The sequence below is a fragment of the Phyllosticta citribraziliensis genome (genome assembly GCF_038025025.1).
Source record: "Phyllosticta citribraziliensis strain CPC 17464 chromosome Unknown J3D65scaffold_6, whole genome shotgun sequence".
NCBI lineage: Eukaryota > Fungi > Ascomycota > Dothideomycetes > Botryosphaeriales > Phyllostictaceae > Phyllosticta > Phyllosticta citribraziliensis.
Window position 1 is genome coordinate 698,780 of NW_027117343.1, and position 24,826 is coordinate 723,605.

At 55.8% G+C, this 24,826-nt stretch overlaps 8 protein-coding genes across 8 annotated transcripts; 4 read left to right on the plus strand and 4 right to left on the minus strand.

Annotated features, from left to right (window-relative positions):
- Window positions 1-429: 429 nt before the first annotated feature.
- Window positions 430-1,881, minus strand: J3D65DRAFT_603048 (sn-1,2-diacylglycerol cholinephosphotransferase-like protein; the record flags this gene model as incomplete). The annotated part of the gene is made up of 3 exons (XM_066798178.1): window positions 430-1,009; window positions 1,089-1,281; window positions 1,347-1,881. 3 exons carry the CDS (start codon window positions 1,879-1,881, stop codon window positions 430-432), a joined length of 1,308 nt encoding a protein of 435 aa, XP_066655156.1.
- Window positions 1,882-2,388: 507 nt separating this feature from the next.
- On the minus strand, window positions 2,389-4,139 carry J3D65DRAFT_624071 (NIPSNAP family protein). The gene is made up of 2 exons (XM_066800215.1): window positions 3,148-4,139; window positions 2,389-3,095 (listed from the first exon to the last, which is right to left on the minus strand). Exons 1-2 carry the CDS (start codon window positions 3,782-3,784, stop codon window positions 2,611-2,613), a joined length of 1,122 nt encoding a protein of 373 aa, XP_066655157.1. The 5' UTR covers window positions 3,785-4,139; the 3' UTR covers window positions 2,389-2,610.
- A 689-nt stretch (window positions 4,140-4,828) lies between these two features.
- J3D65DRAFT_361778 (uncharacterized protein) lies at window positions 4,829-7,915 on the minus strand. Its single transcript, XM_066795643.1, has 5 exons — window positions 7,253-7,915; window positions 6,422-7,192; window positions 6,264-6,370; window positions 6,050-6,212; window positions 4,829-6,001 (listed from the first exon to the last, which is right to left on the minus strand). The coding sequence occupies exons 1-5, from the start codon at window positions 7,820-7,822 to the stop codon at window positions 4,913-4,915; spliced, it is 2,700 nt and encodes an 899-aa protein (XP_066655158.1). The 5' UTR covers window positions 7,823-7,915; the 3' UTR covers window positions 4,829-4,912.
- A 643-nt stretch (window positions 7,916-8,558) lies between these two features.
- Window positions 8,559-11,501, plus strand: J3D65DRAFT_624079 (uncharacterized protein). The gene is made up of 3 exons (XM_066800216.1): window positions 8,559-9,266; window positions 9,322-9,500; window positions 9,551-11,501. Exons 1-3 carry the CDS (start codon window positions 9,009-9,011, stop codon window positions 11,340-11,342), a joined length of 2,229 nt encoding a protein of 742 aa, XP_066655159.1. The 5' UTR covers window positions 8,559-9,008; the 3' UTR covers window positions 11,343-11,501.
- Window positions 11,502-11,662: 161 nt separating this feature from the next.
- J3D65DRAFT_624082 (ergosterol biosynthesis ERG4/ERG24) lies at window positions 11,663-14,192 on the plus strand. The gene is made up of 4 exons (XM_066800217.1): window positions 11,663-11,886; window positions 12,008-13,030; window positions 13,086-13,635; window positions 13,694-14,192. Exons 1-4 carry the CDS (start codon window positions 11,843-11,845, stop codon window positions 13,703-13,705), a joined length of 1,629 nt encoding a protein of 542 aa, XP_066655160.1. The 5' UTR covers window positions 11,663-11,842; the 3' UTR covers window positions 13,706-14,192.
- A 921-nt stretch (window positions 14,193-15,113) lies between these two features.
- J3D65DRAFT_361816 (uncharacterized protein) lies at window positions 15,114-16,587 on the plus strand. Its single transcript, XM_066795644.1, has 3 exons — window positions 15,114-15,317; window positions 15,479-15,872; window positions 15,952-16,587. The coding sequence occupies exons 1-3, from the start codon at window positions 15,197-15,199 to the stop codon at window positions 16,490-16,492; spliced, it is 1,056 nt and encodes a 351-aa protein (XP_066655161.1). The 5' UTR covers window positions 15,114-15,196; the 3' UTR covers window positions 16,493-16,587.
- Window positions 16,588-17,200: 613 nt separating this feature from the next.
- On the plus strand, window positions 17,201-20,029 carry J3D65DRAFT_667712 (uncharacterized protein; the record flags this gene model as incomplete). Its single annotated transcript, XM_066803048.1, has 4 exons — window positions 17,201-17,221; window positions 17,269-17,510; window positions 17,585-18,439; window positions 18,508-20,029. The coding sequence occupies 4 exons, from the start codon at window positions 17,201-17,203 to the stop codon at window positions 20,027-20,029; spliced, it is 2,640 nt and encodes an 879-aa protein (XP_066655162.1).
- A 679-nt stretch (window positions 20,030-20,708) lies between these two features.
- Window positions 20,709-24,649, minus strand: J3D65DRAFT_624090 (SLA2 Src like adaptor 2). The gene is made up of 7 exons (XM_066800218.1): window positions 24,363-24,649; window positions 24,237-24,279; window positions 24,161-24,178; window positions 24,034-24,109; window positions 23,817-23,977; window positions 21,005-23,730; window positions 20,709-20,941 (listed from the first exon to the last, which is right to left on the minus strand). The coding sequence occupies exons 1-7, from the start codon at window positions 24,396-24,398 to the stop codon at window positions 20,855-20,857; spliced, it is 3,147 nt and encodes a 1,048-aa protein (XP_066655163.1). The 5' UTR covers window positions 24,399-24,649; the 3' UTR covers window positions 20,709-20,854.
- Between the last annotated feature and the right edge of the window lie 177 nt (window positions 24,650-24,826).

Sequence of the window (24,826 nt, forward strand, 5' to 3'; positions counted from 1 at the left end):
CCGAAAGCAAAACACCCAACATCCCTACAAAGCATCGCGCGCGCCCGCTAAAAAGTCGTCCCAATAGTACAGAATTTGTAATTTTACATGCGAGACCCAATTAGTCGTCGCCTCGTTTGAAGCAAAAGGTGTAGTTATCAGCGATGGATCAACGACGAGATGATATGATGCTCGTCTGGAGAGATGGGAAAGATGATGATGAGGTAGATGAGGCGGAAGAGGGGGAATGGGGAGCGTTATGGAACGCTTGCAGGACTCCCGCTTCTGCTGGTTCCTCTCTGGTCGTCGCGTCCGCAGCGCAACGCAATACACGGAATACGTCGTCGTTTTGGCGTTTCGATGTTGGAGTGCTTCCTAGAGAGGGATCTGGCCACTCTGACGCAGGTCACCAGCGCATCTCCAAACACAACCACAGACGACAAGCCTAGCCTAGGTGCTCTTCTTGTCGTCGTCCGCCTCGACGTACGGGTGCTTGATGGACAAGCACCAAATGTCCAAATAATCGCAAATCGTCGTGATGACATCGTACACAAAGCTAGCATGGACGCCGACCGCCAGCCCAACACACAAGAAGACGAAAGCGACCTGGTAGACGCCATCGCCGAGGGCGCTGGGCCAGCCGAGCTTGCTCAGGCCGCCGAGGTAGATGCCGTCGAGGTGGCACTGCAGCAGCGCGTTGCGGATGACGGGGCCGGCCGAGTCGACGACGGCGTAGAGCAGCGGCAGGATCAGGATGTTGGTGCGCGGGAACGCCGACTTGGTCAGGTGCGCCGTGATCATGCGGCCGACGCTGAAGGCGTTGATGAGGCCTACGTAGAAGGTGAAGGGCACCAGGTGCGCGTGCAGGATGATCGGTTGTAGGTACAGGTACGCGACGATGAGGACCCACGCCGTGAAGAAGGGGAGCAGGCCGAGCAGCGCGATGCGGCTGCGCTGGCCGCGGGCGCGGCGAGCTTCGATGACGTTTTGCGCGCTGTGGGGTCGGCGTGTCAGTTGAACGTGGTTCGATCTGGCAAGACAAAAGAAAAGTGGAAAAGTGGGCATGAATGCAAGGGGAACCGGTTGGTGGACGTGTTTTGCATACTGACCTGACAACGGTGTTGAAGACGAGCATGATGCCGCCGTAGAACATGTACCAATCGGTCCACTCCATGTTGTACACCAGCTCCGGCAGCCACGCAGGTTTGTTGAGGCCAATCGTTGCCAGCATGCCCTGGTGCCAGAAGCTGCCGCCGCCCAGGTAGCCGGTCAACGCGTACACAGCACACAAAGTGAGGATCCCTACTGCGCTGTCAGTCTTGCTCAACACAACGGATTCGTTGAATGCTCCAAGCGTCCGAACATACCCTCAACGGGACCGGACACGATGCCCAGAGTAAGCGTGTGCGTGTGATACTCATCCCACGTCTGCACGTAAAAGGTGAGCAGGCTGGCAAACAGGATCATGACCGTCTTCCAGCCCTGGCCAAGGTTCATGGCCGCGGCGAACAGGAGCACCTCGAGGCTGGTGTTGATGGCATCCACGCCGTGGTCAAACAGCTCTCCCAGCGGGCCGCTCTGCCTGGTCCGGCGCGCCTGCGTCCCGTCGACGGCGTCAAACGTCTGGTACAGGAACAGACCGAGCGCCCACGAGTAGTAGACCCAGGTCGGGCAGTCGACGTCGAGGCCGGGCGAGTACCACAGCATGGTGAGGAAGTTTGCGACGACGAAGGAGAAGCCGGACAGCGTGATCATGTTCGGCGCCATGCTCATCGGGAACATCTTGATGACGACATTGGTGTAGAAGGGCTTCATGATGTAGCGCGAGACCAGCGAATGGTCGACGCCCGAGTACTTGTACTCTTTGAGCCGGGGGAGTTTGTCTTGCCGTATGTAGACCATCTTGAATGTGAGCCTGCCTCCTTGAAATGTTCAAATCTGTCCCAGCTCTTTCCAGGCTATGGTGTCGCTAGGCCTTGACGTGGCGGGGTAGCGCGTGGAAGGTGGAGAAAGCAATGTGCGAGTTGTAGGGAATCCAACGTCGGTCGGTTCTTTGTTTCGTGACTGGCTGCGTAAAACGAGCCGTCGCGGTCGTCAGGTCATTAATGCGTGGTGGGGGAAGAGGGCGGGGAGAGGAAGAGGATGTTTGGGACAGGTCCTGTTTCGACGAATTTCTTGATCGGACGCGTTCCATGGGCGTCATCGCTCGGGCCACGCGACTCGAAGACATGTGCGCTCCATGATAGGCTACCGCGACAAGAACAACGGCCGCTTCCAAAAGCTTGACTCCACACGGCCACCAACTACTGCCACACGGCACGGCTCGCGTGGCCGTAAGCCATGGTACGTACCGTTGCAAGTCACCGTCATTGCATAGCCTGGGCCTTTTGAATCGAATTTTGACCTTTTTCATTTCCTCATTGACCGTATTCCGTTCCTGCTACCATACAAAACCCGTTTGAAAGTCCGCCTGCTCAAATGCCTTGACCCTTGGCCACGCAGATCGACCGACACTAGCAACGCGCGGAAAATGCACATCAGCCATCCATCCGCCCAATCCACCGCCATAAACAATTTCCTCCTGCAGAAGAAATACTAGCATGATCCTCCAGCAGCCCACCGTCTGCCGCCTCATGCCACAGGACTCCACGGCATGGGAATCATGATGCGGCTCTTCATTGTCTGGATCAACGGCACCGTCTTGTGCACAGTCTCGCCCCATCCTTCGACACTCCAGCTCTGCTCCCGGCGAACCTTGCGCTCCTCGAGGTTGGCAAACTGCCACAGGTGGTGCACCGTGTTGAGGTCTCCAATCTGAACGAACCATGCGCCCACACCCTCCATGACTTCGCGCCTGGCCTTGAGTCCCTTTCGCCAGTGCGTCTCCCACTCGAGCAAGTTGCCAGGGTGCAGCGTGTATGAGCGGAGTTCGAAGATGCCGCCGAGACGGCGGGGCGGAGTGGTGGGCCAGAATGAAAACTCCTGCATCAGCGACGACCGCTTCGAATTGATCAGACTCTTAAGCTTTCTGTCGAAGTCGGGGAAGTCTTGATGGAATTGGATCGAGTGAAGAGATTCGTGGTAGCCCTCGTAGCGCTGGTACTCCCAGATGTGGACTGTTTGGGTTAGCGCTCGGTCTCGTTGTCGACGCGCATGGGAACGACTCACCGAACGTGTCGCAGTCTCCAACCTCTGTTCTCCAGCTGCCGACGAGATTGACCTTGTTCTCGGGCTCAGCAGCCATGCGCGGATACCACTTGCCCACGAGCTCCACGTACTCGTCGACCTTGTCGGGCTTGACCTCGTGGGTGACGATCGAGTGGACGTACTTGCCGCGAGCAAGCACCTGGGAAAAGCTCCTCTCCATGTCGCGGTCCAGGTTACGGCCCTCGTGAGTGCCGTAGATGAGGGTCGAGAGCTTGCCCTTGGATTTGCCGCCATCCTGGGCCTCTTCGCGCTCCTTGGCTTCTCCTGCAAACGCAAAAGGAAGTGAGTTGACGGCTTTGGCAAGCGTTGAATCGGACGAAGCAATTGCAGAGGGACCAGACGCAGACACATCACCCGCGGCTGGGGATTGGGATGCAGAAGGTGACCCACTCTCTTCTCTCTCACGCCTCGCGGCCTGCTCCTTCAGCTGCTGTCGGAAGGCGCGCTGCCTCTCGTCAAACTTGGCGCCTCCATTGGGCTCGACGTCGGCGAGCGATGGAGAGCGCGCGGGTTGACGGTGGGCAGCGAGAGCGGCGAAGGAGCGCAGCGCTGAAGGCACAGCCTGGGTGCGAAGAGCCGGTGCGATGCGGGGAATCATGGTGCAAGGTTGTTGGAGGGTGGAGCGACGTGTCGCGTGTTGTGACGGGGGTGGGGAGGAGGAGGGTGAGGGTGTGGTGGTTGTGCAATGGAAGAGTAGAGGCAAGGTTGATGGTAAAGGCGAAGGAGCAGGAGGGATGACGTTGGCAGTGGATCGGCTCAGGCGAGTCGAAGGACCAAGTACCTCTGCGGCAGCCTCAGGTCGCCGTGTGGTTCGAGGGGTGGTGTGGACGAGGTGCGGAGAGGGGAGGGGGAAGCCAAGCGGGTGGGTGGGTGAATGCGTCTCTGGTCTGGTCTGGTCTGTTGTGGAGGGAGGCGGAGGTACCTCTGCACTGCGCTGGCATTGGAGAGTGACAGACCCTTGGCCTCTCCTCAGCCTGCCTCTGGGCTGCTTTAAAGCTTCCCCGCAAATTGTACGTCAGCAGCAACCACCAATCACCACCCCATCGCCCTCGACCGCCAATCCGCCGTCCCTGGACCCCTTTGCTCGTCACGCCCTTCATCGCCTGTCGTGCCATTGGCCCCGTTTCGTTCGTCTGGTCCAGACGCTGCTTGAGCTACCCCCAGTCCCCCACATCTGAAGCAGGGAGCTTTGACGCCATCCCTAACCTGGCCCTGTCCTCTTACATCACCTGGCAGTACCCGATGCTAGCCGCTACATCTGACACCGTGATTCCCCCGTCTGTCTGTACTAGACCATTGTACACTCCTTTGCATCTTCAGCGACTGTCAGAATGGCTGTCATTGCTATGCTGGAAATCCGCACGAGCCTCTCGAGTGCTTTGGCCCCGTCTTCTCCACCAAAGCTCCCCACATCTTCCGACTCCATATGGCGTCACCATCACCGACAAATGACGACCACTCTTCCCTGCCCCCTCTACTCTTCATCCCCTTCACCTCCTCCACATAACCCAGAGAATTATGCTATGTACAAAACCCCCCGCCAAAACCCATCCTTCTAGCGCCAAGGAACCTCGTTTTTTCCCGGACCAAGCCTTAACTGCGTGATCCTAACCGTCATCTTCTCATCATTTCTGCACCGCTGCTTCTCCAGGAAACGAAAACTTTTCGTTGCGTGGAAAGATTTTCTTCGCCGTTGCTCCGTGTCTTGAGCAAACGTACCAGGGGCCTATGACCTGACCCGTTGATAGAAGAGAATGTAGGCCACCTTGTTGTCTTTGGCGCCCTTGTCCTGCATCGGCGTTCTCTTGCCCGCCGACGATGGTGTCGCTGTGCCGTTGACCACTCCGGTCCACTTCTTCCCCGCTGCGCTGGAGCTGCCTGAGCCATTGACTTGGCTCCACCCTCCTTCCGCCTGCTCCTGCTCCTCCTCTTCGTTCTGATCGAAGCCTGCTTGCTCGTAAATGTTTTTGTTTGCGCTTTGCTCGCGGTTGTGCTGCTCGAGAGCCTTTGCCAGTACGCGAGGGTCCTCTTCGCTGCCGCCTTCCGCTACGTCTTCAGCACGGATGCGTCGGAGGACTGTGTCGTCCATGCGAATCCACTCCCGCCCGTCTTGACGGCGCACATCGACCGTGTAATGACCACCGCTGGCCGTTTTGCCGTGATGGTATACCACTCCCGTCAGGCGGTACTTGGGTTGACCGCCCTTGACGGCAAGTCCAGGCCGCATGTGAGTTGGGAAGACCTCCTTCGGAATCTCCAGGTCTAAGGGGTACCCGACCTTCTTCCAGATCTTCTGAGTGCCTCCGGTGTTGTCGTACTGGAAACGCTTGAGATGCAGAATGAGAACTGGTGGCAGCGTCTCAATGAAAACTTGCTTTGTTGCAGACGTCCCCGGACCCCGAGGCGAGTTGAAGTCGCCTTGGAGTGTTTCGGGGCGAGTAAGCCCCTTGAGCGCCTCAACGATGTTGTTCACGCTGGGCGCTCCAATGTCGAGCTGGAGTGGCTGGTAGGGTTCGAGGGTGACCGAGGGCTTGAGTCCGGGGACACGAAGTTCCGAACGAAGCTTTCCGCCAAACAGTTTGGTAATGGGAGTTTCAAAGTCGACCATGCCAGACGACCTGGTGACTGCCGCCTTTTGTTTCGGGCCGACCTCCATCCAGCCATCAACTGTATTTTCTGAGCCCGAGGGCTCGGCGGTTTTATCATTGCCAGTTTTGGCATCTGCCGAAGCCTTCTTCATCACATGCACGCATTCATCATGAAGACCTGCCAGAAGGAAACCCAAAAACTCCTCAGCATCCTGCTGATGCCCGCGCTGTGAAGAGTCAGCAATGGTCCTGTTCACTTTGATTGAAAGGCTTACCCTCATGGATGAAAATCGAGGAAGACTTTTAATGACTTCATAAACGAATTCGGGAGTGAATGCATCGCCGTACTGCTCCAGCTCCATGTCTTTCAGCCGGAGTTTCAATTGCTCTTGCGAAATAGCAGAATCAATGATAGGAAATTCGCGAACGAACAAAATCCTGTGCTCTTGTTAGTATAGCGAACCCCAGGAGCAGTTTTACAGAACTTACATGGCGTCGAGCAGGGGAGTCTCGCTTTTGAAGCTGTACGCTGCACGCTTGCCAACCAGATCGAGAAACTCGTAAAACGGCGTACAGAAAACAAGAGTTTGAAGAATCTGCGGCAATCGTTAGCACTGTAACTTTATCAACCTCATTGAACCACGTACCGAATTCATATAACACATGTTGCCGGTATTTACAAGACCGCGCGGCTCGATGAACGCAATCTTGCCGTCATTGATCACCTCAAAAGTTCGAAGGGTGTCTATGAGCGAGTCGCTTTTGGGCGGCACAAACCCATTGGGAGCAGATGCACCGTTTGCTGCCGCGGGGGGTGCGGGAGCAGCAGCGTTTTTGGTCCTCACTAGATCGGCCCAAGACTTGGGGGGTGCTGCTTTGGGAGGGGGGGAGGTGGCAGTCGCAGTTCGCTCGGACACGGGAGATGCCGAGGTCTTTGGGACCGCACCTTCGTCCTCTTGTTTCGACTCCTCGACAGCAGTGACATGGCGCTCGGCTGTTGAAGCCGTGGCACTGCTTTTCCTTCGAGAAGCAGGTACAGCGGGCACGACGGGTTTGATTGGTATGATGGGCACCGCCGGGACAGTGCTCTTGCGGGTTTGAGTCGCTGGGGCTTGTGCGCGAGGCGTGGACGGAGGTAGCGCTGATGAGGGAGTCGTCGGATGCGTGGAGTCGGTTTCCGAAGGAGCTTGAGATGTACCAGGCGTGTCGAGTTCCGAGGCCGCGGTCGCCGTGGTCTCTGGCGCATCCCTTGTCTCTTCGTGTAGCTCCAAGCTTTCAACTTGCGTCGCCTCGACAGTTTCTTCCCTGGCAGGCAGCTCTAGCATGGGCTCGTTTGATGCAGGCAGGTCGCGTCTTCGCCTCCGTTGTCGCCGCGCCTTTGGAGGGAATGGCTCATCGGGGTTGGAGTACCAGGGTAGCTTTGAAAAAGTTAGCAGGTTGTTTGTCAACAGTCGGAGCGGATCCTGGGTGGCACGTACCGGAGGATAGAATGGCATCCTGAGTCCCAGCGCCGAAGGCGCGTGTCTGGACGAGAAGGAAGGCCGCGAGGAACCTGGGATGGGAGGCGTGGTGGAGGTGCTCTGTGTGGTTGTTGGAGTTGAGGGTGATAGCAATGGCTGCGAGTTAACCGAAGGCGTAGAGGGCGCGGGCTGCGGCGTAAAGGATTGTGCTACCAAGGCTGCCGGCGGCGTGTGAGTGTGGACGACAGGCGGAGTGCGAGCGTGCTGTCGGTGCATGGGACCAACGGAATGAGCGTGGGGATGAGAAGAAACGACTACGGGTGAGTGCTGCTGGGGCGGCGGTGGCGCCTGCTGCGGGTGGTATGGCCGGGGCGGCAGCGGGTGTTGATACTGCGGATGGGCATTGTAGGCAGGATAGTAGTGTTGAGGGTAAGCGTATGGGCTGCCGTGGAAGTGGGCGGGATGGTGATAGCCAGCGTAGACATGCATGGGAGCAGGCGAGTGGGCCTGCGGCGGCATGTGGTAGAAGTCGTTCTGTCTCCTCATGGCAGCTCCGGAGGGCATGCCGGCGTGAGGGCCGGGCACCATGGGTTGATGGAGACGTGTGCCTCACGGTCAGCGCTGGCCGGTCAAGGACCTAGCGACCGACGTGAGGCGGGTTGAAGAGAAGATGAAGGCCGCCAAGACGCGCCTTCAAGCAGAGGTGAGGGAGAGCGGCGGCGGGCGGCGCCGGATGCACTGCAGAGGGCGAGAGTTGCGGATGGAGAGGTGGTGATGAGGGTGGAGTGGTGGTGGTGGTGGTGGTGGTGGTCGACGGGGTTGTGTTGGCGGAAGGTTGGCGGGCTAGGTTGGATTGATAATTTGCTGCGGGTGCGTGGTTTGAGGTCATCAAGGCAGCGTCAAGCACCGAGAGAGGGACAAGCAGCCGGAAGAGGGCCGACGATCGCGTGGGCAGTGGCACGACGGACTGGACCAAACCACGGCACTCCGCTCCGCTCCACCAGCAAACGGCCGTGAAGAGACAGACGCCCTGTTGGTTCTTGAACTGGCGTCCGTTCCTTGCCTGCCAAGCATCCAGACGCGCGCTACCGGGACATGTATGTTCTCTGTCACTGTAGGCAAGATGAGGCGCCCAGGAACCGCTCGTCAGAAGACTTTTTCCAAATGAATCATTCGACATGCACATCAACGGGCACAGCGTGAAGATCGAGTTGGTAGTATACGGTAGGGTAGGCATTGGTGGTGGCGGCCTCAACTTTTCTTCTTCACGCGTCAGCCCCGCACCCCGTGCAAATGTCGCCGCCTGCCTGAAGGACTGCGTCACCTCATCTGCCATCAAATCTGTCCATGACCTGTCTCTCTGCTCTGCTGCTGGGTGACAGACGCGCCGCCACTCAGCCGCCTCGCCTACATTCAACCGCCACTCGCACAGCTCGTCTCCCTTTCAACCGTCTTCTCTTGCAAGTGGCGTCCGCCCCGGGCACCCGCCAGACCCAGAACTCGACCTTGCCTTTCCGGTTACCTGTACCGACTTCGCCCGCTGCACGTGATTCGCCCTCTGACAGCCCGACATCAAACGTTCCACCCACTTGAGTGACTCTTCCCTCATCCCCCAAAGTCCACCTTCGGGGGACCAGCAGCTTGTCCGAGTACACTCGCGTCCGTTATCCGTTCGACTCTCCATCTTTCCTCCCTCGGAGCTTCTTGTCGCCTCTTTGCCCCTCACTGAGGTTCTGGTGGCTCCCCCGCAGTTTCGTCATTGCTGGGTACCGCCATGTCTGCGAATCAGTCCAGCATCGCTACCTCCAAGTCGACAAACACTTCCAATCAGTCCTCTCCAGTCCAATCGCAGGCTGCTTCGTCCGCAACCGGCGACAATTACGGCCTGCGACGTGCTGGAGGATCAAGTAGTTTCGGTGCTGGTGCGGCTTCGCGTTCCAACCCCTCGCCACGGAACAACCAGACCTCGAAGAAGAAGCACAAAGGCTCGAAGCGTTTTGCCGTCGCCGACGAGGATGCTCTGGCCGAAGCTGTACGTTCATTCCCATGCGAGACCTGAGCTTCGACATGTCCTAACATGCATCCAGATCGCCATGCGCTCCTCGAACAGTCGGAAAGGCCAAACGTCAATCACTCACTTGATGAATTTTAGCCTTCCTCCGCGCCCCCAATCCAATCACTCCGGTGGCTATGGCCATGGCCGCGCCTATCGAAGGGCTCCAGCCTGGGGTCTTGGATCTGGATACCACGCTGTGGACAAGGCGAGGTATAATCAACCGCAGTGGTGGTTTCGCCGTCTTCTAACTCCCATCTCAGATACGTTCACGCTAATTACCGATTCGTTGTCGACCCCCGTGCAGACTACCACCCCCAGAGCGCTGACGCCGATATCCATCTGGACTGGAATAATGTCTTACAGATCCTGGCCTCGGCCCAGTCTCAGTCTGCCTCTTGTCCGATTTGCCTAGGCACCCCGGTAGCGCCGCGAATGGCGAGATGCGGGCACATCTTCTGTCTACCGTGCTTGATTAGGTTCATGCACTCCGAAAATGAGGATACCAAGGCACCGGAGAAGCGCGCAAAATCGAAAAAGTGCCCTCTCTGTGAGGACAAGATTTACGTCTCGGAAACTAGACCAGTGAGATTCTACTGGGGTCAGGAGGGAGAGGCTCCCCGAGAGGGTGCCGATGTCGTCCTCCGATTGATAATGCGTCCGGCTGCTAGTACACTCGCCCTTCCAAGAGACGGGGCAGATATTCTGCCCAGAGACGAGGAAATTCCGTGGTATATTGCTGCCGAGGTCATGGACTACGCCCGTATCATGAAGGGTAGTGAGGAATACATGACGGATCAGTTCGACGACGAAATTGAGGAAGTGCAAAAGCAAGGACGAGAGGATGAGCTCATGTTCGGCGAAAGTACCGAGTGGACGCGGAAAGCGGTCAGAATGATAAACGACGCAAAGGAAAAGGTGGCGGGGATTGGCAATCCTCCAGCAATGCCCATCAAGCCTTCCGACATGCGATCGAGGAAATCCGCTGCTCCAACCGAGAAACCAGCCGCAGAAGAAGTCACGCCAAGTCTGAAAGACACCCAAGACAACCACCAGGAAAATTCGTCCGAAACTGCCGCACAAGCCGTGGATGGATCCGGCAACAATCTTACCGCTGTCACAACGGAGCCGGTGGATGCGTCCGCTGGACAGCCGCAAGCAGTGAGCAACCTATCAACATCGCTTGCGGAGTTTCGAAACCGACAACACGAGCATCAACCACCGTCAGAATACTTCTTTTACCAAGCCTCCCTGCATTACTATCTCTCCCCTCTCGACATTCGCATTTTGAAGGCAGCCTTTGGCGATTTCGCCTCCTTTCCAACAACAATTCTTCCACGAGTGGAGCGAATTTCAACTGGGCATGTTGTTGACGACGATCTGAGAAAACGAACCAAGTACCTTGCCCATTTACCGTACGGTTGCGAAGTAGCATTTTTAGAGTGTGACTGGACAGACACTGTCGCACCAGAGACTTTAGAGAAATTCAAGTCTGAGATTGATCGAAGGAGGAAAAGAAACAGGGAAAAAGAGAACCGAGAAGAAAAGGCACGGATACGGGCTGAAAAGGAAGAGGACCAAAAAACATACGCCCAGGCACGGCGCAAGCGACCAAGCGTATCGGACAATCGGTTTACTGCAGATGACTTCCAGCCACTGGGTCAATCAGAGCCCTCTGATCCTCTGGACGGTGAACACACATCGACTTCGCCTCCATATGCGCCAAGGAGGCAGGGCTCTGCGTTCGCATCTCTGGCGTCGCCTTCGACTAGCCCAAGTGCCCCTCGGACTGTGTGGGGGACAACAGCCATAGCTGCTACGACACCACCTCAACAAGCATCTTCCCACGATCAAGAGGCACCCGATGATGGCTGGTTGCAAGACTGGGAGAAAGATCTGTTGCAGGAGGATCAAATGATGGCCCAGATGCAAGCCATGTCGATGGGAGAGGGAGAGAGTTCCAAGAGCGGAGCCGCGGCCAACTCTGGCAGTGGAGGCAAGAAGAAGAAGAAGAAGATTACGTTGATGAGCACAAATGTCAGGAGAGGAGCGTAGCCAGGGGTTTGGAGAGGAATGCTCTCTTGGTTGGCTGGTTTGGTCTCGGTTATCTTGCAGCGGGTTGTGGATCACAGGGGCAGGCGTAAGCAGGTCAGCGACCGATTCTTCCGTAGACGAAGTCCACATTGGGCAACATCAAATATTGTAAAAGCCCCTGTCGAGGTCATGGCTTGATTGCCATGCGCTGCGGTGAGGCCCAGGCGCGACGCAATGTCGTCGAATGATGTAATGCTCGTGCTGTTCTTGCCGTTGCCCCGAGCTGGAGGGCGGCAACGTTGCCGGGAGCTAAGCAAAGTTTGTCAACACGCCGAGGGCGGCCAACTTTTGGGACTGCACCACCGAATCTCTCCACCGGCCGTCATCGACTGCTACATTACCTATACAAGGGGCCGTCGGTCGCCGACACACGCGCGCATCTATCCCATATTTTTCCATCCTTTGTCATCGCCGTCACCGCCGCTGAAAAGCTTCCATCTGGTTGCTCTGCCGAATCAACCATGTCGCAGAGGATAACCCGGTCACAGACCGGCGCAACGCCCAGGTAATCAACCTCCACCGTGGCCTTGTCGCAATGCCCTCGCGCATTGCGCTCCACATGGCGCGCAATTTTCGCCAAATCAAGACATCTACCATGCGATACACGGTCTGACAGTAGGCTGTAGGAAACCCACCAATCCAGGCTATGTGGAAACTCCTGGCCGCCAAAGGCGCACCACGCGCAGATCAGCTGCTCTGAGCGCCGAAGCCGAATCTGGAGAAGAAGAAGCGACACCTGCGCCAACGTCAAATGGCACCAGTACCTCGTTCGACCATGTCAATGGAGCTGCCCAGGGGCACAAATCGACCAATGGAACCAATGGAGCTGCTGAAAAGCCGGCCGAACAATACGAGACGGAGAAGAAGGTCGTCGACCCTACACAGCTGCAAAGCGACCACAAGGAGTTTGGTGGCTCTCTCGGCACGGGAGCGATGATGGTCGGGTTCCCATTGTTGATGTACTACATGTGGGCGGGCGCGACCTACTACGATGGAGCGTTCCCTTTGCCTGCCGACGGCCAAAGCATCCCCGACTTCCTTCAGCAATTGGTATCTCTCTGCTACGAGGGCGCGTTCCCTCATGCTCGTGCCTGGACCATATACTGGACTTTCTTGGTAATCCAGGTCGTTTTCTACCTGTTCATGCCTGGAGTCTACGCCAAAGGTCAAGCCCTTCCCCATCTGGGAGGAAAGCAGCTGGACTACTACTGCTCGGCCGTATGGAGCTTCTACGCAAACATCGTCCTCGGTCTTGCGCTCCACTACACTGGTTACTTCAAGCTTTACACCCTCATTGACGAATTCGGCCCCATCATGTCCGTCGCGATCATTACTGGTTTCATGTTCAGCATTTATTTCTACATCAGCGCTCATGTGCGGGGCGTAACCACCAGGATGACTGGATCCCCCGTTTACGACTTTTTCATGGGCTCCGAGCTCAACCCCCGTCTGTTCGGGTGGCTCGACTTCAAGATGTTTTTCGAGGTCCGCATTCCTTGGTACATGCTCTTCTTCATCTCTCTCGGTACCGCCGCAAGGCAATATGAAAAATACGGATACGTCAGCGGAGAGGTTGCGTTCCTGCTCATGGCACACTGGCTGTACGCGAACGCTTGCAGCAAGGGCGAACACTTGATTGTCCCGACCTGGTACGACGCGCCTGCAATCCATCGTGATTGAGCTTTACTGACTGTGGATTCATAGGGACATGTACTTTGAGAAGCTCGGATTCATGCTTACCTTCTGGAACCTGGCAGGTGTACCGCTTACCTACTGCCACTGCACCATCTATCTTGCAAACCACCACCCATCCGAGTACGAGCACCCGAAATGGGTGCTTGCTTTGCTTTTTGTTGCTTACTTGTTCTTCTACTGGATTTGGGACACCACCAACAGCCAAAAGAACCACTTCCGTCACACTGAAAGGGGCAACGGCAAGGTGCGCAAGACCTTCCCTCAACTTCCGTGGCAGTACGTCGAAAACCCGACGACGATTCAAACCAAGACCGGCAAGAACCTTCTCTGCGACGGTTGGTACGGCCTGGCCCGCAAAATTCACTACACATGCGACTTTTGGTTTGCGTTCAACTGGGGCTTGATCACTGGCTTCCGCAGTCCGTTCCCCTGGTTCTACCCGGTCTTCTTCACCCTCATGATCATCCACCGCGCGAGGAGGGACATTCAGCGCTGTCGAGCGCAGTATGGCGAAGCTTGGGAGGAATATGAGCGCCGGGTTCCCTACCTGTTCATTCCGGTAAGCACATCTTCCTTGTGGAGATGGTGGGCTTTGAAGCTGACAAAATCTTACACAGTACGTCATCTGAGCGCCGAAGCGTTATGGATAAGCCGTTTGGTTTCACCGACGGGCGTTTGGAAGGCGCAAAAGTCATCAGAGGCTAGATCTTTTTCGAGCAACGTTGCGTGGCGCCTTGCTTGGGTCTAAAGTCTGTGGCTTGAAACGTATGAAGATTCGAGCTTTTTGGGGCTTCATGCAAAGAGTAAATACGTTAGTGGCTGTGTCCACAAGGCTTCTGCCTTGTAAGCGAGCGTTGCGCGACCAAGTCTGTGGATGCTGATTTTCAAAGATACGGGGCTTGCGAAGACGGAGCGAGACTTGAACAAAATTTCGGATGCGCAGGCGAACGGTGGTGTGGCGGTCATGTTGTGCCGTCGTCGACATTAACAATTTTCCTTGGCGTCTGTGGCTGTACCCGGTTGTGGTCTGTTTCGAAGGTAGAGTGGTTTAATACTCGAACAAGAATAGCACGGGGCTTCGCTGCGCAATGTGGCTGGTCCAGTTTCAAACGGCGAAAACGACTTTCAAGTCACACTGGGAGTTGCACAATGCGCGCGAGCGCGTGGAACACAAGTTGCATACCATGACCTCACCCCAAGACATTTCAGCAGCATGAACTAGCCACGCGAAAACGAATCAGACCCGCTGCGACTTTATCGGCTCCTTGGGCCGAAGCTGTCGAGTCGGGATACCGCTCAACCCTAGTCGCCCGGCCTTCCGAGTCTTCCTCGATTGACTTCGACAAATTGGATGACTTTTGCCCTTTTACCAAGAAAAAGAACCCAGCAAACCATCGCGAGGGCAAATTAATGTCAAAAGGGTTTGCATTTTTATCCAACAGATCCGCCCGGCCGTAAGAACCTTGTTCAGCCGCTGCAAACAACATGGCCCCCAAGACCCTGAGCTGGCGTCACAACTCAACAGCGAGGATACCATGTGGGTGTGTCTGTCAAACGGAATACACCCCCTCGAGCAAACACGGGGCGAAATACTCGACTTTGAACGGCCACCGAGGCAGAGCGTGTGCGTTGTGATTGGTCACGCGCCTCAAACGACAGCGCGAGAATCCCTCCGCGTCGTGCTCCTCCTGGACCTCACTCTAGCACACCCGAAGCCTTCCTCTGATCAACAAGGATGCCCGACGCGGTTCGGCTGCAGGACATGGCATGGATCCCCAACTGTCCATGTGAGAGCACGATGCTCTTCCCCATGATGCCGACCAGGTGCTCGCTGCCGCTTGCTCCCCACAATGCCTCCGCTCTTGGATTCTGCCCACCTCCGCCTCCGCCGCCAGCAATGTCGCCTTTCAAGGTTGCGGAAGCTGTGTGCGCCGTTAGGCGGCGTCGCTGCTGATCAGGGCCCCGTGGTCATGGTGCCTGGGTCCGTCGTGTAGTGCGGACATGGGCTGCGGGAGGAGGCGACCTTGCCCCATAAAGTTCAGTCTGAACCCAATTTATTTTGAAGCAGCGTTCCTGCACGTACCCTTTTCCAGACGACCTCCTTGTGCGTGCGCTACAGTATGCTGTTTGGCAACAGGATTTTGTGGCATGCGAGCCTTCTCGCGGCTGGCGTCAGTCTCGCCTCGGGCTTGCTTGAGAAACCAAAGGTCGACGGTATTCCGCAGTACGTTTTGGACTATGGTGAGTCGCGTCCCACGTCGTGTTCTTGTTGCTACGCCTCGAGTTTTGGTTTGCGCGTTTCTCTGTTGTATTTCCATACTCTCCACTGTCCTTGTTCAAGTCGTACAAATCACCTGCTATTTAGTCTGAGAACACCATCAACCAACACTGAACTATTGCAGCGCCCGTGTGCTACCTGCATCATCAAGAGCTGTATTTCCCTTCGGACTTGCAAGCGCACCTCGACAATACGACGCCACAAGATGACAACTTCAAGAAAATCGATGGTGCTCCGTCGCCGTTGTCCTTGACCAATCTGAACAAGCTCAACGACTTTGCCGAGGGCGGAAAGAAGGTCTATCTGACATCGAACGATGATATTACCAAGGACCCGGCATGGCTCAAGGGAGCCGCGCCTGATTGCGACGGGAAAGCATCAGACATTATTGCTGTTGCTGTTATAGTTGTGGACAAGGGCGACGACAACATCGACGCTTTCTTCCAGTACTTCTATTCATACAACTGGGGTGGTGTCGTCTTGAAGGCCTTCCAAGCTGGCAACCATGTGGGCGATTGGTAAGTCGCAAAGGAGGAAGCTTTGGTCACCTTGAACTTCCACTGGCATTTCGTTGAGGTACACTCTAACGCGAGCTAGGGAACAAAACATGATTCGCTTCGAAAAAGGCGTACCAAAGTACGTATGGTTCAGCCAGCACGGAAACGGCCAAGCGTTCGCCTACGACGTGCTCGAAAAGGACGGCCAGCGCTTCGTAAACTACATCGCCAACGGCTCGCACGCCAACTACGCCGTCTCGGGCTCGCACGATCACACCATCCCCGAACTAAACCTGGGTAAAGGGATCCTGATGGACTACACGGATGGGCCCAAGGAAGGCGGCAAGCTGTGGGACCCGCTCCAAAACGCCTACTTTTACAAGTTTAGCAACTCGACCGGCAAGCCGACCTTTACTTCTTCTGAGCCTGGCAAATATCCGACCGAGTGGCTCGACTTTTTGGGCAAGTGGGGCGATAAGCAGTATCCCAAGAGCGACAAGCGACAGCAGGAGATTCTGGGAGGCATCACGGCCAAGTTTGTTGGCGGCCCGACGGGTCCCATCGACAAACAGCTGGACCGGAAAGAAGTGTGCCCAGATAACGGCAATCCGTGTATCCTGAGACACATTTTGAGTCCGTGAGGAAGCACCCTGCGGAGTCCAAATCGACACGCCGGCTTCTTTCTCTTCTGTCGGCACGGTGGCGGACTCTTGCCTTCTCCGATCTTTTCCTGCATTTTGGTGGAGTTGCGAGGCACGGGCTTCTTTTCATGTACAGTCAGTGTACGTTGTACGAATCTTAGACATGACGTGACCATTTGCTTTGTTGCAATGTCACCATTATTTACTATCGCGGGGGGCGCCGCTTTTCTTGCTACTCCTGTCTTCGTCCAATGCAGTGCGGTGCGGCGGCTGGGCGAAAAGTTAGCATGTGGGCGGATACCACCGGTTAAGCAGATCTCTCCAGAGGTGGCAGCATCTTGGTGTTGACTTGGAACAATGGTAACCCTGTGAGACAATGAGGCTGGGAAGGTCGTTGGATGCGACAGCCCCACAGGATGGCACGTTCGGCTTCCGCTTTCGATGTTCCAACATCGCTGAGGCTGGTCGTTGCCGATTCCGCATCTGCGATAAGCTGCGTGTCTTATTCTCTAGTCCAAGTGGAACCTAAGACGGAGAACGTTGAACATTTAACCAAGTTGAGCTCATTACCACATTGGGCAGCCGGCGATATGATAGGGCTACAGGTATGTCCGTTGGGAGCTCGGGCCACCTACATCATCCCCCAACTCGAGCGCATCCCCCAACCATCTCGCCAATCCACTGCACTCCACTCATTATACTATCGCCATGGATAAAGACCTCATCAAGGTAGAACACTTCCGCCCGTTGACTGTGATCGCACTGACCCATCCCAGTTCAAGGCCTTGCCTGACGAGCTTGTCCATGGCATCTTTGAATACCTGAATGACCGCGAGCTGGCGCGAGTGGCACTGACGTGCTCCTGGGGTTACCAGCGCGCGATGCCTCTTTTGTGGAAAGACTTGGAGCTCAAGGACAAATGGACGCTTCATCCCAAGCATTTGAAGCCCCAAATTTCCGCCAATAGGTGCCGAGATGAAGCTTGCGACGAGCACGATGATACCCCAGTTATCAAGAAGTTGGTGACGCTGGCCAGGCACGACTCCCCACACCAACCCTCTTCAACCGATAGTGGCAGCTGACGAATCGCAGTAAGCCACACATTGCGTCCCTCGTCCACACCGTCCTCCACCGCTGCCACCTCCCCACTCCGAGTATCTACCAAGAACTCCCTAAGATCTCGTTCAAGTCGAAGGTCCTGTCGACAGACGTTAGGACTCGCAAGCTTCTGATGTTGGCCATGTGGAACTTGACAAATGTGCACACTTTGCGCATAGTGTATGGGCACTACAACCTGACACATGTGTTGGTCTGGGGCTTTCTGCATCCGCACCGTCCGAGGAATATTCCGTTGAGGCGGCTGTGGCTAGAGAATTGCTCGTTGGCCATGCCACGGCCCACCAAAATCGACGGCGGACATTGGCCAGACCTTACGGGGATGGAGAGTCTTCGTGTCAGGAGATTGACCATCGTGGACGACAAGACTCGCGGTGTCCTCCACGACGCCATAGCGCCCTCGCGCGGGAAGAAATGCACGACGATGCAGGATGGAGTCGGTGGAGAGTACAGAACCTACACAACACCGATTGGCCGAGATGGCGAAGTATCCTTGGAGACTTTGAAAAAAGCCATTTTCTGCGAAAATCTCATTTACAAGGAAATGCCCGAGGCTGAAAAGGTGCTCAAAAAGCAGGAGATACTTTTCTATACTACGGAAGGGGTGTTCCCCAGCCATGATCCTGCGCCTCCGGTGAACTTTTTACGATACCTTCTGTGGGATACGACGCAGACGCTGACATCGTTGAACCTGGATATGCTACTTACCTTTAGTTGTCACCAAGAGCGTGACGAGTCGGATACGCATGACCTGCTGAACCATTTAAGTGCACTTCGCTTCCCTCATCTGCGCGCATTTCAAATGCGCAATGCCGCGACTCCATGGTCTAGGTGAGTAGCAAGTCTTGATCCTGTTTGTAATTGATACCGGCGTACACGTTGAGGCTAACATTGGACAGCCTACCAAAAGGAACATATCTCCTTGATGCGCGCGAGTTTGCATCCGACTTTCGCACACTGTCAACCAGCTTTCTTGAGTTTATGGAGGCCCACGACAAATTGCAGTGCTTGGCCTGGCCCATGGATCGATTCTTCAGCCAACATAGTCAACACAAGGCGATTGTAGAAAGACGCGAACGTGTCCTTGACAATCTCTCTCGAACACTTACCGAGCTCCGCATCGACATTTCGTTCTCCGAGGACCCGATGGACGAGGGCATGGCAGCATTCCAATCGTCAGTCGGAGCCATTGCACGGAGGCGACGATTTATTTCCTGGTTTGCATCGCGGATGAAAAAAGTTGAGGTTGTGAAAATGGAAGGTGCGATTCCTCGCGCCGAGAGGCGTGAGATTATACGTGCTTTGCACGCATCACCTCTGAAGAAAATCGTCATGATTGGGACTGCGTATCCGCTTGGCAATACTTGGGCTAACAGCGATAATCAAACCGAAGCCGACATTTGGGGGCTCCATTTCGAAGATGAAAAGGCGATATCTGCGACGAACAAGGAGCCTTCCACCTACCCAGGCCCTGACTTTGAATTCAATCCTTCCTTTGACTGGCCTAATTCGTGCTCCATGGCACACACGATAGCATCTTTCCATTCGCAAACCATCACCGAGCTCAAGTTTTGTGGTTACACCGGCGCTCCCATACTCTTTACACCAACACCCCCGGCTAAAATGCTGCTCGAACCCCTGCGCCACTTCCACGCCCTAGAAAGGCTCACCATGTCGTTTTGGCTTGACACCTACTTCGAAGGCGATCACCGGGACCTAGAAGTGATATCTTACTGGCTCAACATGCGTTCGCCACAATCGACAGCCCTGGCTGTGGCCCCGGACGCCAACAAACCCATCGACACATACGACTTCTGCTCCAACATCTTCGACGGCTCCCCCCGCTATCTCACCGACTCAGAAGCTGAAGACGACTATATCCCGAACAAAGTCCCTCGCCGCACGCGCCATCCCGACCACGTCCTCAACGCCATTACAGTCGACCCCCTGACCGGCCCCGAGCCCCTCGTCGGCATCCCCATTACGTGCGTACACCGCGGCTTCAACGCGAAGCCGGTACCCCTCAGCAAATGGCCCGACCGCCTGCACGCCCTGTACCTCCCGCGCCACCTGGCAGAGGCAGTCGCGCGCCAGATCGCGCCACTACTCAGCGACACGGCCAAGCGGAAAGCCGGCGGCGTGCTCGTCCGCGCCAGCTTCTGCCTCGGTGCCCAGGCCGGCCTCGGCGCCGTGTGGGACGTCGACGTCCGCATCGGCGCCAAGCCGCGGTCGAGCATGCGCATCCGGAGAGAGAAGAGGCAGTGGGACCGGCGCGAGCTGAACGGCCGCCCGCACCCTAAGGGAAAGGAGAAGAGGCATGTCGATCAGTGGTTTGACGTCTTGCTTGATTGGGACGGCCCGAGGGAGGAGGCGGAGCGTAGCCGTTGGTGGGGCAAGATGAAGGAGAGGAGGTGGTTCTAGTCGTTGTTTTGGATTGTTTTGATTGTGAGTCTTTGGTTGGTTGGTTGGTTGATTCGTTCATTGGGCTTTTGGAGCCGCTTCTGGGGGAGGCGACTACTGGAGCGATCCGGCTATCAACTCAACCCCTTTGCGCACTTGCATTGGCATACACATGGATGGGATCGTGCATCTTGCTGGCTCCTTTCACCATCTTTCCTTGATTCGTGCCTATCAGCCAGCCAGCAGGTCACTCGGTGACCAGGCAAGCTTCGCTGGGTGTAGGTACTGTACATACGTAGACGTGCTTTCTTTTCGATGCGTTTGTAGACTTCTTTTCTCTTGGGGGGCCGCCCTCCCTCTTGCGTTCGTTCGGTTGAGATGTAATGGAGAACATTTAAGTGCGACTGCATAGTTTAATTTTTGCCAATTACAAGAGAGCAGAACAAGGAAGGCGAGAAGATGAGGAACGGGGGAAGAGATGACAAGAGAGGCTTCCAGTAAGGCACGCGCACAGTAATCCTCAGCGTACTTGAACTAAACACCTTTCAATTTGAAAAAATCACCCGAGTATCACAACCGAATACATATATGAAGACAGATCGAACAATGCATTCACTCCCCAAGATGCCTGCCTGCCTGCCTGCCTGCCTGTTATACCCTTTCAGCAACTATGAACAAACGCAAACTACCCGCCCTCCCTACCCACCCAAGCAAGAAATACACCACCCTACTTCCGAAGCGAGACAGTCAACTAGCTGCCCAAAGATAATTCGAGCATGAGCCTGCAATCTCGGATCTGCAGACGCAAGGCCTTAGCTGCCATTTTCCTTTCAACACAAGAGAGGTTTAGTCCTCCTGGTACGAAATCTTCCGCATCTCGCCCAGCCTCGACCTAGCAGCATTGAGGGCATTTTCGAGTTGGAGAATTTCGACCTAAAAAGCAGCCAGCGTTAGCATTCGCGGTCGAAGAGGACAAGGGAAAAGGGGAGGACATACCTGCTGCTCCATCTCGCGGACCTTGAACTCGTGACCAGACAACTTGGCATAATCGACAGCCTCCTCGCCGCCATTGTTCCTCTCCTGGATAATCTGCTGCACCTGCCTGACCAACGCCCGACACGCCGCCGTGACGGCCTTGGACGCCGCCTCGAGGCGGTCCTGCGTCTTGGACATGAAGCTGGCCTTGACGCGGCTGGCGGCGACGAGCTGCGCCGTGCTGGCTGCCACGTCGTTGGACGCGACAATGAGCTGCTCGGGAGAGTTGCGGCCAGAGATGACGCCGTCGGCCGTTTCGATGAGCATATTGGTCGACGTGGCGACGGCTTTGGCCGCCGAAATGAGTCCCTCGGTCCAGCGGTTGTTCTTCTTGTAAAAGGCAGTGCGGGATGACGTTCCCTTGCCCTCGCGCACGATTTCCTGTTGCGATTCGGTCGCGGCTTTGATAAGGCGTGCGATGGCGTTGGTGACTTCGATAGCGGCACCGAGGATGGCATCGTGGATGCGGAGCTCGTACGTCGAGTAGCTGTCGCGAGACTTTTCCTTGAGCCTAGTGAGGCGCTCTGTTGCTGCGAGGATAGCGTTGGCAGCATTGGACATCTCCCGGTCGACGAGATCGCCCAAGTCGCCCTGGTTGTTGGTAATCTTGGTCTTTGGTGCAAAGGCGTCGGCAATCTTGGAGAGCTTTTGGAGGTTGAGCTGGACTTCGCTGTTGCCGTTCAGGACAACGTCCGTCTTTTGCAAATCCTCCATTCCATCGAGGCGGAACGACTGCAACGAACGGAAAAAGTTGACAGTGGATTCGGCAGCGTGCCTTGCGGCAAAAATTAGTTGATCGGCCTTCTTCTCGTCAGACGCAAATCTGGTCAGTCCCTTGGTGTTGCTGAGGACATCGGCAATCGCCCCAGAAAAGTTGTTAACTGTTCGAATAATCTCCGCGTGCGTGCTGTTGGGTCCATCTGCAATGAAGTTGTTGAAGGCTGTAGAAAACTCCATGGCGCACGAAGAAGCTTTCTCGATCTGCGACAAGACATACGCTCCAGTGGCATTCTGGTTACCAGCCTGCATCGACGATTCGAGCTCATACAAAGAGTCGTCAACTCGTTGGATTCCACTCTGAAGGACCGAATCAATCATGTCGTTGATCTTGCGCAGATTATCCAGAATGACGGTGTCAATGACGCCGTCCGTGGCATGGTCGGTCTCGTTTTGGTTCATCTTGAGCTCGTTGAGCTCCAACAGCGTCTGATCCATGCCAGCCTTGAAGATTTCCAGCTCGTCCTCCTTTTCGCGCAGCTGGCGCTCAAGGTCAGAGTCGCCCTCTCTGAACTTCATCGACATGTCGTCGAGCTGGCGCGTCTTGTTGCGCAGAGCCTCTTCGAGATCCGCAATCTCACGGTTATGCCTAGAGAGCATTGCAGACAATTCGGAGCCCTTTCCACGCTCTGCCTGATCTGCCCTGTCCTGAGCAAGTCTGAGCTCGCGCTTGAGCGTCTCGACTTCGTCCTTGTGGCCGCCCTGGACTCTGTCCTTGTCATGCAGTGCACGATCGCGCTCGCGAATCATGTCCGCAAGCTCCAAGTTCTTGGTCTTGAGCTCCCGCTGGAGCTTCTCGCGCTGATCAATGGCTTCTTGAGCCGAAGACGCCTTGAGTTGGACCGATTTGAACTTTTGGAGCAATTCCAGATGCTCGTGACGCAACTGCGAATAGAGCTTCGCCAACGCCTCGTACTTGCTACGCCAGGTGTTTAGTTGCTCCTGCAGAGCGCGAATCTGGTCGTCCTTTGATTGAGACTGCTGCGTAAAGTTTGCCGAGATCTGAGAAAGCTCTCCTTCCAGTGCCTTGACACGTTGATCGTACTGCTGCAACATCAGCTGGTCCTGCTGATACTGCATCCTTGCATTGAGATTCTCGCGTTCGAGCTCTGCTAGGCGACCTTGGGTTTGTTGGGCGAATTGTTCCCTGGCAAGTTGCTCCTGAGCCAGCCTGGCTTGCTCAGCAGCCATTCTCTGTTGCTCTTCAAATTGCCTCTGCGCATCCAGCTGCGACTGTTGCTGTTGTCTTTGGGCATCTTCCCATTGTTGTTGCAGTCTACGCTGTTCCGCCTCGTACTCTTGCTGCTGCCTCTTTTGCTCATCCTTCCAAAATTCGTTGATCGGCTCGGGATCAATCGCGGAGATTTTGTGCGGGGGCTCTTCCTCTTTCTTTGGCCGGGCGGGCAACGCCGGCTTATCATCATCTTCGGAGAGCAAGTTTGGCGGGTCCTGGGGAAGTTTCGGAACAGTAATCAAAGACGTGAGGTATCTCAGATTGGAGCACTCGTAGTAAAACTTGACCAGGCGGTAGTGCTGGGCATCGTAACGTCCACGGAGAGGAGACAGGGCCTCGTCGTCGCCTAGCGTCGTGTGCATGGCGCGCAGCATGCTGGTGATGAACTTGTAGATACCATAGCTCTCCTGAACAAGCGGCACCAGCGCCGAAATCCTGCACTCGTTGTTTGTCCCGTTGCGGAAATGCGAGAAGATGAGCTTTTGGAACGAGTCGATTTGGTCCTGCAACGTCATGAGGTCGGAAATGGTCTCGTAACCCTCGTTCGGATCGTTTGTGGATTTCAGGCTAATGTACTCCTCGTACTCAAAAGTGCCATTGAACTCGGGGTGCTGGCGGTGGAAAGCGAGCTTGGCCAAAAGGAAATAGACGTATTCCGAGATGAGGGGGGCATATCCTGAGTATGTCAAGTCAATCGAATTGTTCACAAACCGAAAAGATGTGTCGCGTGCCCCCTTGGGACCAGGGGTTGTAGTCACGTACCCCTGAGGCCCTCTCCTCCAGATACGCCTCTTTGCAAGCTTTCAAGAAAGCCAATGTGCGCCTGAGCCTGTTTGAGAACAATAGGGTGTCCTTCTTGAAGCACTTTGTGTATCGTAATGAGAGCCTTGAAGGTCTGCACTTCGTCGGCCAAGATGGGCTGCCTGCGTCAAGCATCAGAGCCTGGTCTCTGGGCGAGAGTGTCCAAATCAACGCTTACACCTTCATCCCCGCCCAGAACGAGTCGGAGTTCTTGTGGTCCCATGTGTAGACAATGGCGGCGCGCACATGTTTCCCTGGCACGTATCAATTCGGCTCCGAACGGACGCGAGGAAGCACGAGCTTACGTTTTGGTGCGGTCTCATCTGGAGGGACAAAATGTCAGCAAGCTGGCGGCTGCAGGTGACAAGACAGTGGTCTCACCTATGCTGGTAGCTTTGCGGATGTTGATGGCAAGCTCCGACTCCTATCCAACATTAGTCTATCGCCTGGTGCGCACCGGCGGCCTAGGACCTAGACGCAGCTTGTCGACGAAGACCTGGGACATACCTGCTTGCCCATATCCACATTCCGTGAGTTGTACATGTTGGGCGGCGGAGGCTGCCTGCGGCGGAGCCAGGCGCAGTACTCGGGGGTGGACGGCGGGGAGGTGACGATCTACAGGCAGCCGGAACGTGTCCACGAAGAGAATTGGGGGACGTCTGTGGATTGGTAGTACTGGAAGCGAAGAGAGAGGGTATCAAAGAATGAAGCGACAGGCAGGAAGTGCGGGCGCGAGAGAGGTCCAGATGATGAAGCTCAGCGGTTGACTGCGGCCTGGGAGTGCAGTGCAGTGGTCGCCAAGATGCGGCGCCACGGACGTGCGTCAGCTCCTGCTCTCTCTCTCTCTCCATTCACTCGCAGCGATCCCAATCCATGCCCAAACCCTCCCTCCACTCAATTTCGAGGCAGCCATACACGCTCGTCTCTGTGTGCTTTGCTCCATTCTCTGCACGCTTTCGTGTCCCATGACG

Excerpts from the sequence above, each read along its gene's own strand:
- J3D65DRAFT_624071 (XM_066800215.1), bottom strand. The coding sequence starts at position 3,784 with ATGATTCCCCGCATCGCACCGGCTCTTCGCACCCAGGCTGTGCCTTCA. Across the intron at positions 3,096-3,147 it reads TGGAGACTGCGACACGTTCG|TCCACATCTGGGAGTACCAG; the intron begins GTGAGTCGTTCC and ends TAACCCAAACAG.
- J3D65DRAFT_361778 (XM_066795643.1), bottom strand. The coding sequence starts at position 7,822 with ATGGTGCCCGGCCCTCACGCCGGCATGCCCTCCGGAGCTGCCATGAGG. Across the intron at positions 6,213-6,263 it reads ACTCCCCTGCTCGACGCCAT|GATTTTGTTCGTTCGCGAAT; the intron begins GTAAGTTCTGTA and ends ACAAGAGCACAG. Across the intron at positions 6,002-6,049 it reads CTCGATTTTCATCCATGAGG|CGCGGGCATCAGCAGGATGC; the intron begins GTAAGCCTTTCA and ends GACTCTTCACAG.
- J3D65DRAFT_624079 (XM_066800216.1), top strand. The coding sequence starts at position 9,009 with ATGTCTGCGAATCAGTCCAGCATCGCTACCTCCAAGTCGACAAACACT. Across the intron at positions 9,267-9,321 it reads AGGATGCTCTGGCCGAAGCT|ATCGCCATGCGCTCCTCGAA; the intron begins GTACGTTCATTC and ends ACATGCATCCAG. Across the intron at positions 9,501-9,550 it reads CACGCTGTGGACAAGGCGAG|ATACGTTCACGCTAATTACC; the intron begins GTATAATCAACC and ends CTCCCATCTCAG.
- J3D65DRAFT_624082 (XM_066800217.1), top strand. The coding sequence starts at position 11,843 with ATGTCGCAGAGGATAACCCGGTCACAGACCGGCGCAACGCCCAG. Across the intron at positions 11,887-12,007 it reads CAGACCGGCGCAACGCCCAG|GAAACCCACCAATCCAGGCT; the intron begins GTAATCAACCTC and ends AGTAGGCTGTAG. Across the intron at positions 13,031-13,085 it reads CACTTGATTGTCCCGACCTG|GGACATGTACTTTGAGAAGC; the intron begins GTACGACGCGCC and ends GTGGATTCATAG.
- J3D65DRAFT_361816 (XM_066795644.1), top strand. The coding sequence starts at position 15,197 with ATGCTGTTTGGCAACAGGATTTTGTGGCATGCGAGCCTTCTCGCGGCT. Across the intron at positions 15,318-15,478 it reads GCAGTACGTTTTGGACTATG|CGCCCGTGTGCTACCTGCAT; the intron begins GTGAGTCGCGTC and ends GAACTATTGCAG. Across the intron at positions 15,873-15,951 it reads GGCAACCATGTGGGCGATTG|GGAACAAAACATGATTCGCT; the intron begins GTAAGTCGCAAA and ends AACGCGAGCTAG.
- J3D65DRAFT_624090 (XM_066800218.1), bottom strand. The coding sequence starts at position 24,398 with ATGTACAACTCACGGAATGTGGATATGGGCAAGCAG. Across the intron at positions 23,731-23,816 it reads TGGAGGAGAGGGCCTCAGGG|GATATGCCCCCCTCATCTCG; the intron begins GTACGTGACTAC and ends TGACATACTCAG. Across the intron at positions 20,942-21,004 it reads TCCGCGAGATGGAGCAGCAG|GTCGAAATTCTCCAACTCGA; the intron begins GTATGTCCTCCC and ends GCTGCTTTTTAG.